The sequence below is a fragment of the Macaca fascicularis genome, chromosome 8, assembly GCF_037993035.2.
Source record: "Macaca fascicularis isolate 582-1 chromosome 8, T2T-MFA8v1.1".
Taxonomy (NCBI): Eukaryota; Metazoa; Chordata; class Mammalia; order Primates; family Cercopithecidae; genus Macaca; species Macaca fascicularis.
In genome coordinates, this window is record NC_088382.1 from 75,754,917 (window position 1) to 75,772,403 (window position 17,487).

Below are 17,487 nucleotides of genomic sequence, written 5' to 3' on the forward strand. Positions count from 1 at the left end.
AGTGAATGTTAGGGGGTAGGCTGCAGACTCCAAATACAATTATACTTTTCTTTATATAAATACAAATATTTAGACTTAACTCTTTTACTGATTTCCTTACCCATGGCCAATCCTTATTTATTGCAACATCAAAACATATTTTTACTTAAACTTTCCAATGAGCAATACATTCACATGAGTCAAAATTCAAAAGGTCTACAACTAAGTTTCTTTCCCCTCAAGCCACTCAGTTTCCATCCTAGAAGCAACCGATGTTACCAGTTTCTGCTACATTATTGCAGAAAAACTATGTATTGAATCATCCTTGCTTCCTTTTCTGAAACAACCCCACTATGGCTGAAGTATTACTCTTTCATGCTGTTGGAAATCCTTATGCTAATATTTTTAAAAGACTTTTTAGGCCAGGCATGGTGGCTCATGTCTGTAATCCCAGCACTTTGGGAGGCCGAGGTGGGCAGATCACAAGGTCAGGAGATCGAGACCATCCTGGCCCATACGGTAAAACCCCGTCTCTACTAAAAATACAAAAAACTAGCCAGGCGTGGTGGCGGGCACCTGTAGTCCCAGCTACTCAGGAGGCTGAGGCAGGAGAATGGTGTGAATCCAGGAGGCGGAGCTTGCAGTGAGCCAAGATCGTGCCACTGCACTCTAGCCAGGGTGACAGAGTGAGACTCTGTCTCAAAAAAAAAAAAAAAAATTTTTTTGTACTGACATTTATAGTGAGAATATTATACTTATAAAAAGTTATATTTGCTTTATAAATTTACTCTGAATGGTTCCCTCTTTATAATCTGAAAGTTTAGAGAGCTTTGAAACTAATCATCAATCTTTTAAAGATCTTAAATAATTTGCCTGTAAAATCCTCTGGCCCTCAGGCTTTTAGAGAGGTAACTCTTATGCAACTTTCTCTATTATGTTAGTTTTCAGGACTCTTTCACATTCTTAACAATTATTGACAACCCAAATAACTAACTTTATATGGGTTATAGCTATCAATATTTACCATAGAAATTAAATATTTACCATAGAAATTACATTTTTAATATTTAAATATTTAGTTAATTTAAAAATATATAAAACAAAATTTGAAGACATTTAATAGCTAAATATTGTTTTTTTTTAAAAAAATTTATTGCTATAAAGCCGTAACATGTTAACATAAATGACATTTTTATTAAAAGTAACTATATCTTCCAAAATGGAGAAAAATTTAAGGAGAAATGTCCAGCTGTTTCTCGTATCTGCTAATACACTGAATGTACTGAGACATCACACATCATGCAGCCTTGGAAAATTCCACTGTATCCTTGAGAGAGAATAAAAGCAAAAAAGGCAAATAACATCTTAGTATTACTATGAAAATAGTTTTAACCTCACAGACCCCCAAAAGGGTCTTGAGGATCCCAGACCGCACTGTGAGTACTGCTGGATTAATTTATGATTTCTACATTCAGTTCTAATAAACTGCAATTTTTAAGAAAATTTTCTGGATCATACAAGTGTTCAAATATATTTTTGGGGTCAAGCAAAAGAGTCCATTTCGATTCTTTTATTTTCTCTTTATCTGTGGTGTTTTCCCCTCTTATTTTTTGAGTATGCATGTTAGCTCCATTCAGTCTTTAAGTTAGTGAGCAATTTATCTGTTTTATTGCAAACAACAACTTTAGTTACAGAGTTCTACTTTTATTTCAGTTTACTAGTTCATTGATCGCTGTTTTTTATCTTTAACAACTACTTTATCTTTTCTTAGGTGTATTTTGATATTATCTTTCTAACTTCTTGAGTTGGACTACTTAGTTTACTTATTTCATTCTTTCTTATTTATGAATGTAAGTATTTTTTAAGGCTATGAATTTTCCTGTAAGCACTGCATTAGCTGAATTTCATAGATTTTTCCTATATAATCTTTAATTATCATCTTTTTATAGTCTACCTCTTTGACCCAAGAAGTACTTATTTCAGAATTTGGAAAATTTCCAGGTGGCCAGGCCTTTTTGTTCTCGAGCTTTGCTATTAATTTCTAGTTTCAGTGATCCCACTTCCTCTGTCAGTTGCCTCTCTTATTTCTTCCCTTTTCTTTGAGATGAAGTCTCGCTATTCTATAGCCCAGGCCGGAATGAAGTGGTGTGATCTTGGCTAACTGCAACCTCCGCCTCCCGAGTTCAAGTGATTCTCCTGCCTCAGCCTCCCGAGTGGCTGGGATTACAGGCACGCACCACTGCACCTGGCTAATTTTTACTATTTTTAGTAGAAATGGGGTTTCATCATGTTGGCCAGGCTGGTCTTAAACTCCTGACCTCAGGTGATCCACCCGCCTCGGCCTCTCAAAGTGCTAGATTACAGGCGTGAGCCACCATGCCCAGCCTCTTCCGTTTTCTTTGCAGCAAAACTCTCTAAAAGAGTTGTTTGTACTTGCTATATCTAATTCCCATCTTTCTGTTCTCTCTTAAATTCACTTTAACTTCAGGCTTCCCCTACCAACATGTCCACATTGCTAAATCAATGTTATTGATTTAGCATTCCTCACCTTACCTGAATTATCAGCCTAATCTGGCAAAGTTAATCAATCAAAATTTGATTTTTTTAATGCATGGTGTGAACAGGGTCCAAGATTCATTTTTTTTTCCCTATATGGGTATCCACTTGATTTAGTGAAATCGCTATTTCTACCCACTGCATTATTTATCTTCTACCTAATGCATTACCACACTTGTCACAAATCAAATATCCATATATGTGTAGGTTATTTCTAGATTCTATAGTATGCCTTTATTCTATTTGTCAGTCCTTGAATTAATATCACCTTGACTTGATTATTACTGTTTATAATAAGTTTGATATCTATGGATGTATATTCCATAATTTCGTTCTTCTTCTTCCTGTCTTGGCTATTCTTGCCTTTTTCAACTTTCGTATAAGTTTTAAAATCAGCTCGTTGATTTTATTGAAAAAAAAACTGCTGGGATTTTTCATTGTGATTTCACTAAACCTATACAGATCAATTTAGGAAAGAAGAAAAACTGACATCTTCATTGAATCCTCCAATCCATAAACAACAGTATATATACTTCTATTTAAGTTATCTTTAATTTTTCTATGTAATGACTTATAGTTTTCTATGTAGAGTTACACATATCTTTAGTTAGATTTATCCCTACATATTTGATGTTTTTTGACGCAAATTCAAATCATATATTATGTTAATTTTGTCACTGTTACTTTACAGAAATACCACTACGTACTGAAAGGAAAACTGCTAAATTCACTTATTAATCCTAACAATTTTCTAAGTACATAAGTATGTCATCCATAAAAATGATACTTTTTCTTTTCTACTCCTTATACTTTTCATTTATTTTTCTTGCATTATTATACTGGATAGAACAACCAGCCGGTCCCTCCATTCGGGGTCCCTGACTTGCCACAACAATACTGAATAGGAAAGATGATGAAAGATATTCTTGATTTCTCATCTCACAAAGAATGTTTTAATATTGCACTATTAAATATGATGTTTGCTGTGGGTTTTGTAGCTAATGTTTCAAACTCTGCAAGTTTTTCTCTGTTCCTAGCTTGCTCAGAATTTTAAGAAAGAACAAATACTGAATTTTATCAAATGCTTTTCTTTTTTTTTTTGAGACAGTGTTTTGTTCTTGTTGCCCAGACTGGAGTGCAATGGCACGATCCCAGCTAACCAGAACCTCTGCCTCCCGGGTTCAAGTGATTCTCCTGCCTCAGCCTCCCGAGTAGCTGGGATTACAGGCATGCATCACCATGCCTGGCTAATTTTGTATTTTTAGTAGAGACAGGGTTTCTCCATGTTGGTCAGGCTGGTCTCGAACTCCCGACCTCAGAGGATCCACCCACCTCAGCCTCCCAAAGCACCTCCCAAAGGATTACAGGCGTGAGCCACTGCGACTGGCCCTATCAAATGCTCTTCTTAGCATTTGGTCATCTTGGCTTTTAGCACTGCCATTTCAGCATTAACATATTAACCTATCCATAACTTTTCTCCTTTATTTTATTAATATAGTGAATTACACTGATTGATTTTTCACTGTTAAACCAACCTTATATTCCTGGAAAAATATGAATTGGGTCAAAATATATTAATTCTCCCTTTGTGTTATAGATATAATTTGATAATATGTTATTTAGGACGTTTCCTCCTTATTCATGAGCGATTTGGCTGTTATTTTTTGTTTGTAATCTAGTGTATTTTGTGAAATGTGATCTAATCAGAGAAATGAGCACATGCTCCTGCTATGACTAAAATCTATTAGTCAAGGATGTGGATGACAACCACATCCTTGTCATGTTGTAGTATCAACATGTACTATGGTACACTTAGGTGTGATGTTCTTTTAATGTTACTCTGCTTGAGATTTATAATACTTCCTGAATCTGTGCCTTAATGTCTTCTATCAACTTCTAGAGATTTCTCAGCCATTGCTTCTTTAAAGACTGCTCCTGCTACATTTACCCTCTCCTCTCCTTCTAGGACCTTAATTACTTTTTCAAAACATTTTGTGCCAGATTACAGATGGGAGATTAAAAAGGTTTTGACCTTGCATCCCTTTGACAACCAGGGTGGAGGGAGGGCTGTGTCTTCTCTCCGCGACTCTGAGCAAGCTGTGTGACACGGCTAATCAACAGAATATGGAAATGTGATGTTATGCCAGGGTCTGGGCCCACATCTTCAGACACTATGAGTCCTCACACTTCCTCTTTCTTGAAATGTTTGCTCTGGCAGAAAGTAGCTGCCATGTAGTTAGTCCAATTACCCCTAAGACTTCCCTGAGACTGCCATTTATGGAGACAGAAAAATGTTGGCACCTAATAGTGCAGAAGCCATCTTGGAGGTTCCAGCCCTGGGAGATGACATGAGATGGACCAAGACCCGGGACATAAGGCTCCATTGCCACTATCCCAGCCATTTTTAAGCTGTCTGAACCATTCCAATCACAGACCAAGACACTGTAGAGCACAGGCAAGCCAAACCTGATACACCCTGACTGAATTCCTGATTCTCAGAATCATGAGCATTAAAAATAGTTGTTTTATGCCAATAAGTTTTGGGGTCATTTGTTACTGGAAAGTTAATCCTCCTTGGAGGCCCCGAGGGTCCCTACACATTCTTACTGATGTCTCAAGAACACAAAGCCCTGACTACTCTTTGCCTAGGACATATCCCAGGGCTCTGTTTGCAGCTAGCAAACTTAAGGGATGAGTTACATCTCTGTCCAGCAGGTGGCTAGAAACACGAGTCACAGATCACCTTAATGTATTCGGTGAGTGAGATATTTCAAAGTTGGGATTTATTTCTAAAGCATAGCACTTTAGGATTCCAAACGAAGCCTGAATGGCTTACCAGCACCAACCTTCCAGCCTTGCTGAGCTCTAAACACCTGTTTTTGTTTCTCTATCCCTAAGTGTCCATAAAAAGCTCTGCTCATCTTCTAATTCACATTTCCCAGAATCAGTACATGCTACTAAGAAGAATAGTAGCCTGAAGTGCTGGGCTTATCTCTCTGCCTCAATAGCATTCAGATACATTTGAATACAACATACATGTCTTTTATATTTTGAATAATTTTTCTCATTTTTTAGATTATCAATCCAAATTACTTTAGCCAACATTACTGAAAGTGGAACTCCTCCACAAACAGATTTAATATGTTTAATACTTAAGGCGTTTAGAAGTTCTGTTTTTTCCCCTTTCCCTCCACTATAGGCTAAATCCACATAGAATGTTTGTTTTTGAACAGGCACTCGACCAGGCATCTTTAAAGGTGATACACATTTTCAAATAAACCGAAAAGATAACACTTTGCTAATCTAGTGAAACATCTTCATAAAATATCATTTGCACAAAAACATTTTATTTGAAGTAGCAAAGACAAACCATCTGGAATACAACAACTTAAAAAAAATCTTTTTAAAGAAATAAAGTAATAAATCAGAGGAGAAGAGAAAAGCTATATCAACTTTCATATTTTAGTATCTTCCTCTTCTAATTGTCTCTTAAGTATTTACTAAGATTACCTAGAAATAGTGTCATTTACATACATGACTTAGGTTTTAAAAACATTCCAAACATAATAGATTTTTTTTCTGGTATTCTTTTTCCCTTGGAAAACTATGTAATTTTATTAAAATTTGTAGTGAAAGTCTGAGAGAAACATCATGTCTACCAACACTTACAGTGGAAAATACGAAAATCAATATACGGGTGAGAACCTCTTCTTTCTGATTCAAATCCTGCTCGGCTCCTTACACGTACATCTCCTGGACAGAATCAAGAATAAAACATAAGTTTAGAAGGTTATCGCTCAGGAAGAAGCTTCCATAAGCAACAAAGGTCCATGTGGTATCATATTCGTAAGTGACAGCCCACTGATGATATATGTGGAACAGGTAGTTAGGAGCTGATTTATTTGAAAGAGTTCACAAAATTTCAGTAATGAACTGTATGGCTGAATGAGGAGGACTTTTTAAAATCTACCCCTACAATAATTATTATAATCTATATTTTAATAAGTTAGCCTTTTGAAATAGGATTCAAGTATATGATAAGACGACCTAACATGTTATTCATATGGGCAACGTTTTTTTTTTTTTTTTAAAAGGCCATTGGGAAACAGTATCTGTTTTACAGGAGGTTGAAAATCCTCAGCACAAATCTTGAGCCGACTGTGCCTAGCACTATAGTATGGGCTAAAAGGGATATGAAAAATGGAAAATATATTACTTATTTTCAAGCAGTTTGCAATTTCATAAATGTGTAAAAACTTAAAATGTTAAAGATTTTGTTTTAAAGTCAACCTGATTAATCACTCTTTTCTCACTGACAGCAGGTACACCCAAGGCCTTTAGCTGAGTCTTAAACTTTGGTCTTTGTAAGCTCAGTGTGGTTCCTACATGTGCCCACATTACTTCCACATTTATTTTTCTATACAGCAACATAACCATAGCAACCATGGTCTAGACGCTCTTTTTTGTGTTTTGCAGGCATTATTTTATTTTCTTCTCTCGTCAACCTTCAGAGATAGGAATCTTAATCCTCATTTTACAGATTCAAAAACTTGACTTTGAGAAGTTAAATAGCATGCTCCATGCCACAAAGCTAGTACAAAGGGTGAGTCAGGATTTAAACCCAGCTCCGTGAGTTCCAAACACAGCACTTTTCCCAGTACACTTTTATAGCCTCCAAGTTCATAACCTTTAAATCTTCAGCCTCTATTCCTGTGCTCTCGCAATTTGGCTTGCTTAGAGGGCACTCCTGCTTACTCTGTTTCTCTCAGTAAGACCATCACTTCCTCCAAGGCTCACTTCATCGACTATAATTCCATCCCACAATGACTAGTCACCTGTCCTGTGGCCATTCCTTCACGCTGCAACAAACGTTAACAAGTCAAGCACTGGAAATACAGCAGAGGGCAAAATACATAAAGTCCCTTCACTGTCCTCACGAAGCTTATCTTTTTGTGTGATGACACAAATAATAAATACCAAATTTCAGTGGAAGATGATGAGTTACATGGACAAAACTAAAGGTGAGAGGAATAGCAAGAGAGGAGCAGGGGAGGGTGACTCATTAGTGCAGTCAGAGAAGGCCTCACTGAAAAGGAGGCGTCTGGGCAGGGACCTGAAGGAAGCGAGGCAGGAGCCAGGGAGGAAGAGGCTTCCAGGCATGAGGAAGAGAGAGCATAAAACTCCCCAAGACAGAAGCATGCTTGGCAAGGTCAAGGGCAAGCCAAGAGGCCGGCGCAGCAGGAGCAAGGTGAGGGGAACCGGTGGGGGTGGGGTGGAGAGGCAGTGGGGTCAGATCGTGCTAGACATTTGCGGCCATCAAAGACTTATGAATAGAGAAGTCAGATTATGTCTGAAAAGGTTCCCTCTAGGTGTGATGAGAACAGAGTCAGTCAGGGAACACAGGTAGACACAGGGCCTCCAGTTAAGGAGTAAGTAATAAATGTGGTGGTAACAGCATTGGTGTGGTGAGATTTGAGTGTATTAAAGGTATCAACCAGTAGGATCTGCTGATGAATTCAATATGGAGTGTGTAAGAAATAGGAAGTAAAAAATTGACTCTGAGGTTTCTGACCTGACGACAGGAAGAATGGAGTTATATTTACTGAGATGGCAAAAGACTGCAGAACAGACAGACATGGGGAACACAAATGTTTTGCTTTAGACATGTTAAGTTTGAGATATCCATAACATTTACATGGAGATGTTTTACAAAGTTAAAGAAAATATGAATGCAAAGCTCTGTCTTAAGGACAGCGGAATCCTGAACATGTTTATTAGAGAAAGATGGAGACAGCAAGGAGAAAAAGGCTGTACATTCGTGGGGGGAAAATATGTACTGGAATAGAAAAGAACTGAGGCAGGTAAGATACACAAGATAAAATAAAGAGGACAAAAAGGAATACGAGTTAAAACAGAACCTTGGGGAACATTTCAGCTTAAAAGTATGAAAAGGAATTAGTGAAGGTGGCAAAGGAGAAAACAAAAGTAGGTGAAGAATAAGGATAGATCAGTATCATAAAGTTGAGGGAGGAATTCTGAGCTGAGGAGGAGTCATAGGAGAGTCTTCTAACAAAAAACGAATAAATGTGCCTGTTGGAATCTTAATATGCATGTTTAATACTATGAGTTGAAGTGCAAGGATGAAGGAGACATGGATGAAGACAGAAATCTGGCACAGAGAAAAAGAGAAAAAGAAAATTAGAAATATATACGCACATATCTAAATTCATTTCACCTTGTGGAATTGACTAATACATAAAAAATTTAAGCACCAGAACTAGAAGTCAAATGGTCTTCCTTGCCAGCCAGCTGAGAACAAAATACATCTAGTCACAGGATGATCTGAGCAGGTATTTCATGGCCTCACCTTTGTCCATGCTGGCATTCATCTATTTGGTATTTAGCCACTGTACAAATCTAACACTATTTTCTATGAAGAATGTTCAAGATGCAATTTGAAACTGTGTACTAATGACAGTGTCCCAGTTATTAGGCCAAAGATTTCTCAATTATCTGTAACTCTAAAATGCTTCTCTTGATTCACATCACATTCAATATTTGTTTCTAGACTCTAAACTCCATGAATAGGTTATTTCTGCTACAAACAGCAATGAAAAGCTACCTAATGAAAGATACCTCAAACTCAAATAACAACAGATAATAACAAAATTAACTGATATTGGTATAAAATAAATAATGCTTACCTAGCATACGAATGTATAATGCAGTCTGATCAGAACTGTCATAGGAAATAGCTCCACGCCTCTAGAAAAAAAAATATGCATTATAATACATGACAATTAAATATGATATAAAATTCAACTCAACAAACATGTATTCATCATTTATTATTTGTGAAGCACTGTGCAAGAGAAGCTGGATATACAAAATGAAATTAGATATGGTACCTGTTCTTGAAATCTCTGGGGAATGGGGACAACAAATAATTCTAATACAGTATGGTTAAGAACTACCATAAAAATGGATACAAAGAGAGACACATGCAGCCTCTCTTTGGAAATTTAATCTGTTTGAGTAAGTCGGTAAAGGTTTTGGGGTGACATCTGTGTTGACTCAAAAGGGATCAATAGGAGTTGCCAAATATTAATAGAAAAGAAAGGAAAGGACAATCCACTGGCTTTCCTGCTGCATCTCTTTGGATCCCAGTCCACGCTTCATATAAGAGCAAAAGTAAGCACTTCAGCTCCTGCTCAAACTCCTCCAAAGGCTCCCCATCACACTTGGGGCTCCCCAAGCTTTACTTTCGAGAGTCCTCGGTGACCTGCCTACCTCTGTGCCCTCTTGTACTGTGGCCTCCCCCACTGCTAGGAGACAGCCAAGCTGGCCTCCTTGCTTTTCCTCATCTACACCAAATATACAGCCTTTCCAATTGCTGTTCCCTCGTCCTGGATCACTGCTTTACTATTCCCTTCTTACCTTGCAGCTTCTAGACAAAGCGTCATCTCTTCAGAGAGAGATTACCTGACTATGAAATCTATAGCCACCTAGAAGCCACCCTCTTCCAAAGCTCCCTAGGTCAGTCCTCTGTGTAGCATGCGGCTACATGCTAGTTGTCTTGTCTGCATGTTACTAAAAGCTTCACAAGAGCAGAAACTTTGTCTATCTTAGTCATCACTGCATCCCTGGTCTCTAAAACAGGATCTATTATTTAGTAAGTTCTAAATAAAAATTTGGTAAATGAATGACTAAATGGACTTACTACAAATAAATAACTAATAAATATATTGATGAATAAATTAGTGACTAACAGAATGGATATAAGTGAGGATAGATTTAAAAATGAGGAAGATAAAATTGACCAAACCACAGTTTAGACATAGAATCTAAGTTCTGTGGAGGCAGGGTCTTCAGTCACTGCTATTTTCCCAGATCTAGGATAAATCTCAACATTTAGAACAGTCCCTAGCATGTCAAAAGTGATCAGTAAAATCAGTTGAATTAACAAGCAAAAAAAAAAAAAAAAAGTTTAAGTAGTAATAGGCCAGGCATGGTGGCACACACCCGTAATCCCAGCTACTTGAGAGGCTGAGGCAGGAGGATCCCTTGAGCCTAGGAGTTGGAGGCTGCAGTGAGCTATGATGGTACCACTGCACTTCAGCTTGAGAGACAGAGTGAGACCCTGTCTCAAAAAAAAAGGGGGAGGGTGGGAAATGGACTAGCACTATGGGATATGAACAAAATAGTGTGACATTGCAAAGAAACAGAGAAAATAATCAATAGAGACTCTAGAAGCAAATCCAAGAGTACACAGTGATTCTGTATATGATAAATACAGGACTTAGAATCTGTGGAGGAAACATTGATTTTTAATAAATAATGTTAGATTAAGTGGTGCTATCTAGAAAAACATAAAGCTACATTACTACCTTCCTGCTCCAAAACATATTACACATGGAACAATGTTTAAATGTTAAAAATTAAAGCATGAAAGTATTAAAAGAAAACAGGACTATATTTGTAAAAGTCTTAAATAGGAAGGCCTTTCTAACTATCCTATAAAAATCCCTAAGTCAGGAAACACTGACAAATTTGGCCACTTAAAAGTTAAATTATGATGGTAAAAGATACCATTAACAAAGTAAAGGATAAACTTCAAACACAGAAACGTGAGTTCAACTGATATGACAAAGGGCTAATTTTCCTCTACTATCTCCCCACCAAAAAAAAATTTTGTCTTACAAATCTAGTTAGAAAAAGACTAAAGAGCTGTAGAAAAATAGGTAGGACATAAACATACTATTCACAAGGGAAAAATAAATAAATACAAAAAAATGCTTGACTTCATTAACAAAAGAAATACATATTAAAGCAATGAGATTGTATTTTTACATATCAGATTAATGATCGTGTTCCCTCACAAAATTCTGGCATGGGATTTACAACTCCTCAACACATACCTACAAATCTCAAAAAAAAAAAAAAAAAAAAAAATCACATTTTTTACTCTCATCATATTGAAAATTTACTTAAAGCCCTCACTTGGATTTAGTGTGCAACAACTACCCAAAATATTAAGTTATTATATCCTTAATGCTTGACTTTTAAGAGAAAAATATCAATTAAAATCTTACATTACTTCACAAGTCCTTAAAAAAACACAGTTCATGAAATATAAGAGGAAAAAAAATTTCAAACAAAAATAAAATTCTAACTATCACCACTGGGTGTCTCCAAGGAGGCTGAGGGATACAGAGGTAGGAGAGGGGCTTTTCAATGTTTATCTTTGTACTTTTTGAGTCTTGCAGTGTGTGTAATTATCACATATTCACAAAATAAAATTAAAATTGAAAAGTAAAATAAAAATCTACTACAAAGAAAAGCATGATCTTAAATCCCAAGGGACCAAATCATATAGACTACACTCCTGGTATCATGCTTAAAGTGTCTTCCACTAATAGAATATCCTAAGGAAGCCTCCCGCAGTGTTTCATGTTATTTATTCTGGAGGAAACAGCCACTGTTAAAAGGCACCACTCACAGCAACTGTGAGAATCCCCTCCCCAACATATTTAGCTTACTAGATTACAGGTCTCTCCTCAACACCACCGATCTAGGGGTAAACCTAGTAGCATAGGAAGGGCATATGTGGCAATAAATATTACTATCAGCTAAAGCAAATTAATGACACTGCAGATACTATGTAATAACTTGTCATGACCTATCAATTTGATAGTGTCCAGTAACAACTCAGATAAATAACTTGTTAAAATAAATTTTAAGGTGTTATCTCCAACAGTTCTCTTTAGGAGGGGAGTTGACATTATTATTATGTTGTTGTTTTTTTTAATGTAAGAAGGGTATTTACTATAACAGTTGCTAGTTAGAAAGGTAAAATATGTATCACTTCACACATTAATGATTGTGAAAGACTGACCAATATTGCTGGCACTCTGTTAAACATCACAAAATAATATTAAGTCAAAAACTGGGTAATGCACATAGTCTAGATAACACCATGGCATATTAAACTTATTAAGGTAATCATTTTAGCCTCATTTATAGAAGCACTAATTTAGATATTAAAATGGTAGGGTCTGTATTAATCCTAATTTATTAAGCAAAAAAGGCAGAGTTTAATTTTAAAATAGATACAAATTACACAGGGCTGTGCAAAATATCCAAGTTTTTCTATTCATTATAAGGTACTAATTTAAGTAAGGCTAGTCTACAAATACTTAGCTTAAATGCTATACTGAACCACAAGACATAGCTTTTATGAAATAAATCCAAATGAGACCAAAACTGTTTTTAAAGAATGGATTTTAAAATATATATCTGAACCCATCAACAAATACATCCTGAGTGATAATTCATTCACCTACCCACTTAAGAATTAAAATTAAAATGAATATTAAGCTCTCTCACTAGGTAGAATAATCTAAAGTAGGTAGGTAGAATAATCTACAGTAACTCATTTTGGAAAAAAAACTATAAATTATGAGTTCTAACAATAAAAATTTGACCTCAGTGTTAGAATCATGTTGTTTTAAAAATAATTATATCTACTTTTATATAAGACTGCTGCACATGTAACAAAGATTTCTTTAAAGATTATCATTTTGAAAATCATATACTACTAGAATTTTCTTTTTAATTACAGTAAAACAAATTTCATCAAAATCCTGTGTCACACTGTCAGTCATAAAACTCTCAGAGCTATCACCCACATTCCCACCTCAGTTCACCAGTGAATGGAAATAACTGAGAGGCTTCTACTCGTGACTTTTCTAATTTAGCCATCCTGGGAACAGCTTGTAAAGCAAACTAGTATAGGTCAAAACATGGGCGAGGCTGAGCTAATCAGAAACTGACAGCAGTAGCACAAACAAGTTAAACTGTAAAGCACCAAAGGACCCACTGCCTCACTAACAGGAGTTCTGAGTGCCCTGGTAAGACTCACCTTGAATTAGGGTGAATCATGCTTCCACAAAAGATTTGACTTGAAGGTAAATGATAAAAGGTGTAAAAGTTGTTCCCAATATTAGTTAATACATAACTTTTAAAGACAGACATGTTTTAAAACCCAGCAAAGATATTTTAAGTGCCATTGTTTTTATTCTGTTCCAAGTTTTCCACTAAATGATTTATTAGCAAAAGCAAGTGCATTTCCATTACATGGTAAGAGTAATAATATATTAACTAACACTTGCTGTGCTCCTTGTGCCAAAAAAATGTTCCAAGTGTTTTTCACACAAAATCTCACTTAACCCACACAAGATCTCTATAAAGTAGGCTTTATTAGTTCCATTTTGCAGATTCATAAACTGATGTTAAATTAAAGGGCTTACACACAGGAGCACTGAATAAAATTTTTGGCAACACTAGCAAAAAAAAACAATAATATAGCAAAAGATGAAGCCCAGCCAAAGTTGTGAAGTCAATTTCCTCTGACATAGCGAAATGAGCTTTTTCAGAGTAGTCATCTTACATATGCTAGAAAAACACGCTTGTATTTGAGTGGCTAAAGTATTCAAATATTGCACTGATCTACCAAATAGTAGCCTTCCCATTCTTCTTTCTTTTTTCACCATTTTTTTAAAAAAATAAAATATTAGCATTCTTTCTGTTTAAAAACAACGTGATTTTTTGGTGGTCATTAAAACGGTAAAGTCTAGAGGCCAGGTGCATTGTCTCACATCTATAGCCTCAGTTCTTTGGGAAGTTGAGGCAGGAGGATTGCTTGAGCCCAGGAGTTTGAGATCAGCCTGGGCTACATAGTAAGACCTCATCTCTACGGGGGGTGGGGGGGGGGTGGGGAAGTAAAGTCTCTGAAAACACCCACAAGACAACTAATGCATTATTAACATTAACTTGACCTTCATTCAACAACTTGGCAAGCCAATCCTTTAAAAACAAGAAAATAGCTGTCACTGCAACAAAATTAATTCTTAACTTTTAAAACACAAAGATTTTTAAATCTGAATACATTATTTTTCTTTAAGAGATTTATTCAATCTTATTCACTAAGAAAAGAAGACCAACTTAAGAGATAATTATGCTTAAAATGTTATGTTTAAACGTGGAAAATTACATAGCGGGTATTAAAATCTTGCTTGAGAAAAAAAATTAACTTTATAGAAGCTCTGTTTCTCAGTTAAGTGATAGCCTTAAAAATTCAGTTTCTCAATCTAGAAAGAAAAAAAGCTGTGTGGTGGATGAAAGATATAATCACTTTTATAGAAGAATAGAAAAAAATAATTTCAAACAGTATAATTTAAAATATTTTTTATTTTAGTTTTAGACCCTTGTCCAGATGGCAAATGGCTAGCTAGCATTCTATCAAGAATTTCTCAAGCCTGACATTTAGAATTCAACTTCAAAAACAACATATATGTAATCCTACATTTATGTCAATATATTATAGCTAAGGCATGTATTTTAGCAGTAGTAAGACCTTAAGAGAAAACATGATAGAGGGTGGTTTTTCATTTTTAAAAAGTTTATAATTGTTTAGAAATCCTCAACATTACACTTTAAATACGCAAGTGTCATTAAATTTTCTCCGAGAGAATGTTTAAAATATATACACCAAAAGTATAACTTAATTTCATAATCTTAAAAGTTAAACTTCTTTAGTCATAAAAACTTCTTTAAGGCAGTGATACTGAGGAATGTTGCTTTGATATTGGGGAAAGATGCTATAAAAAGCCCTTAACAAGAAATAATGTGGGATAAGAATAAAAACTACAAGTAGTAAATTTAAGTGCTTTGGCCGACCGATGAAACTCACAGCTCTTTTAATCAGAGAATAAAAACTGAGGCAAAAGGGGGAGAAAATCGTCGAGCTATTTAATTCCTATCAAATATGTAAACTAATAATGATGAGTGTCACCATCCTAAAAATAAAGATGGCCTACCTTAGAGGTGATCCACTTGATAAGAACCAAGGCCAGACACCAGATCAATGTAATTCCCATTGGATCAATCAAAAGCCCGCTGCATAATCTCTCTCTTCTACTAGGGAGCAAGGAAAACTTCTTAGGAGTCTGATAAATAACCAGCTGTCCCGAGGCAAAAGAGAGGGGACACTGACTGCCTTGGACCTCAAGCAGCTGCCTTCCAACAGTGATCACCTGACTCCTCTGGGAATGCACTACCCAGCCAGCCTTCTTACCCAGCGCATGCTTCATGCCACAAACCCAGGGTTGGGGTAGAACTGCCTAAGTAATGTTGGAAGAGGGGAGGGAAAAGACTTTAGTGAGGGCTGACCTAACAGTCTAACAAAATGTAGGCAAAAAGAGAACTCAGGCCAGCCCCAAACACTTCTACAATCTTAATACTAACAGAGTGCCTTAAAACAACTTTCAAAAAATATGTGGCAGTACTAAAAATGTCTTCATTCTTTTCACATAGAACGGTTTCACAAGCACAGTGTTCGGTGACATTTTAAAATATTAATGCATTTTATTCCATCTTTTCAATTTTTAATTGAAATTTGTTCTTATTATATAACTTTTTATTTCTTTTAGGGATAGAATTACTTTATGAATGTTAGAGGCTGTCATATTATCTGTGCTTCTTAACATTATAATTCACTCATTTTGGACTTACTGGAAAAAAGCTAGTCTAATAGCGCATTTTCAAATAATTAAGGACATATTATTTTCAAGCCCTAACTGCAATCTAACTTATATTTTTGGTACAGATCTTGTTCTCTTGGCTGTAAGTGAGCTTTCTAATAACAAAGTATGCTTCTATTCATCCGTCTTCATAACCAAGAGGCTGCAGATAATACTGCTGAGAAAATGCCTTTTATGAAACTTTCATTCAAGTATTCGGCAAATACTTATCAAGCTGCTAATATGTACCAGGTTCTGTACCAGATGGCAGGGATATAAGCATCGAGTAAAAGCAGACAAGGTTCCTGCCCTTGTGGTGCTTGCAATTTGGTTGGAGTGAACATTAATCAAATTATGTAAATAAACACAAAATTGTAACTGTAACAAGTGCAATGAAGCAGAGGTAGGAAATGCCAGCAAACCTGAATCTGACCTAGTTAAGAGGTGAAGGACTTCTTCCAGAATCCCTGAAATGACCCTGAGATGAAGTGTGATGGCCCAAAAATGTGAAGACGGAAGACAGATCGTGCAGACAGAAGAACAGGCGTGAGGGCCAAAGGGTGAGACAAAACCAAGCCAAGCAAGTCTGAGAGACAGAAAGACCAGAGCGGCTCAAGTGCAGGGAGGAGTCAGATGACACTGCAGCCCTGGGGAGTAGAGGCCAGGCCCTATATGGGCCACCTGGGGGTGTCTTGTCTGAATTTCAATCTACTGAAGTACTGTAGCAGATTTTGCTTTTTAAAAAGACCATTTTGGTCAAGTATAGGGAGGTGGGTAGGGGCTGGATGGGCAGTCAGGCCACCACTGCAGAGGTCCCGGAGAGAGGTGAAGATAGCTTGGCCTGACTGAAGAAACACTCAGGAGGTGACTGCAGTCCAAGACAAGACAACGTCATCTGATTATCAATGTACACAAATGATCCTAAAATATTTAAAAACAACCAAAATAGTTCAAATAATAATATTATTTTCATTATCTAATCCTCAGTACAAAGAGCTTATTTAAAAGAGAAGTCAGTTCTAGGCTTGTCAAAATGAAGTGTAAATTAAATTTATAGGTGTAAATCCAAATTTTCCTAACTTGAAACCATTCTTAATACATGGCCATAAACTTTTCACTTCTTGCTATGGAACTAACAAGTTATAATACTCATATTTGCACAAATCCAGATAACATTTTAATTTCTGCCATGAGACTAGCTTTAATATGAGACTGTCAAGGTCTCTGATTACTCTGCCTTCCAATAAGGTTCTAGCAATGAAACTTGAAGGATGCCTAGGCATGAGTCAGAGCAGCAGAGTGTATGTATCTTAGGCCAATGCTCAAGGGAAACACTGGCGGTCATCTGTAAGAGGCTGTGCAGCCTGGGCCC

At 36.3% G+C, this 17,487-nt stretch overlaps 1 protein-coding gene across 6 annotated transcripts in view; it reads right to left on the reverse strand.

The window, feature by feature from the left end:
* PDE7A (phosphodiesterase 7A) overlaps window positions 1-17,487 on the reverse strand; it is a 126,784-nt gene that overhangs the window by 57,660 nt on the left and 51,637 nt on the right. For 4 of the 6 annotated variants that reach the window (XR_001492962.4, XM_073998864.1, XM_073998861.1 and 1 more), the window contains exons 1-3: window positions 15,414-15,590; window positions 9,240-9,300; window positions 6,205-6,288 (exon numbers count right to left, since the gene is read on the reverse strand). Coding sequence is in view for 3 of the 6 variants with exons in the window: in XM_073998861.1 (XP_073854962.1) it covers window positions 6,205-6,288; window positions 9,240-9,300; window positions 15,414-15,473 (205 nt within the window). In the remaining 3 variants the exon portion in view is untranslated. Of the gene's footprint in view, window positions 1-6,204; window positions 6,289-9,239; window positions 9,301-15,413; window positions 15,591-17,487 lie in introns of those variants that run through there. The other 2 variants (XM_015454902.4, XM_015454906.4) reach the window with 1 other exon arrangement.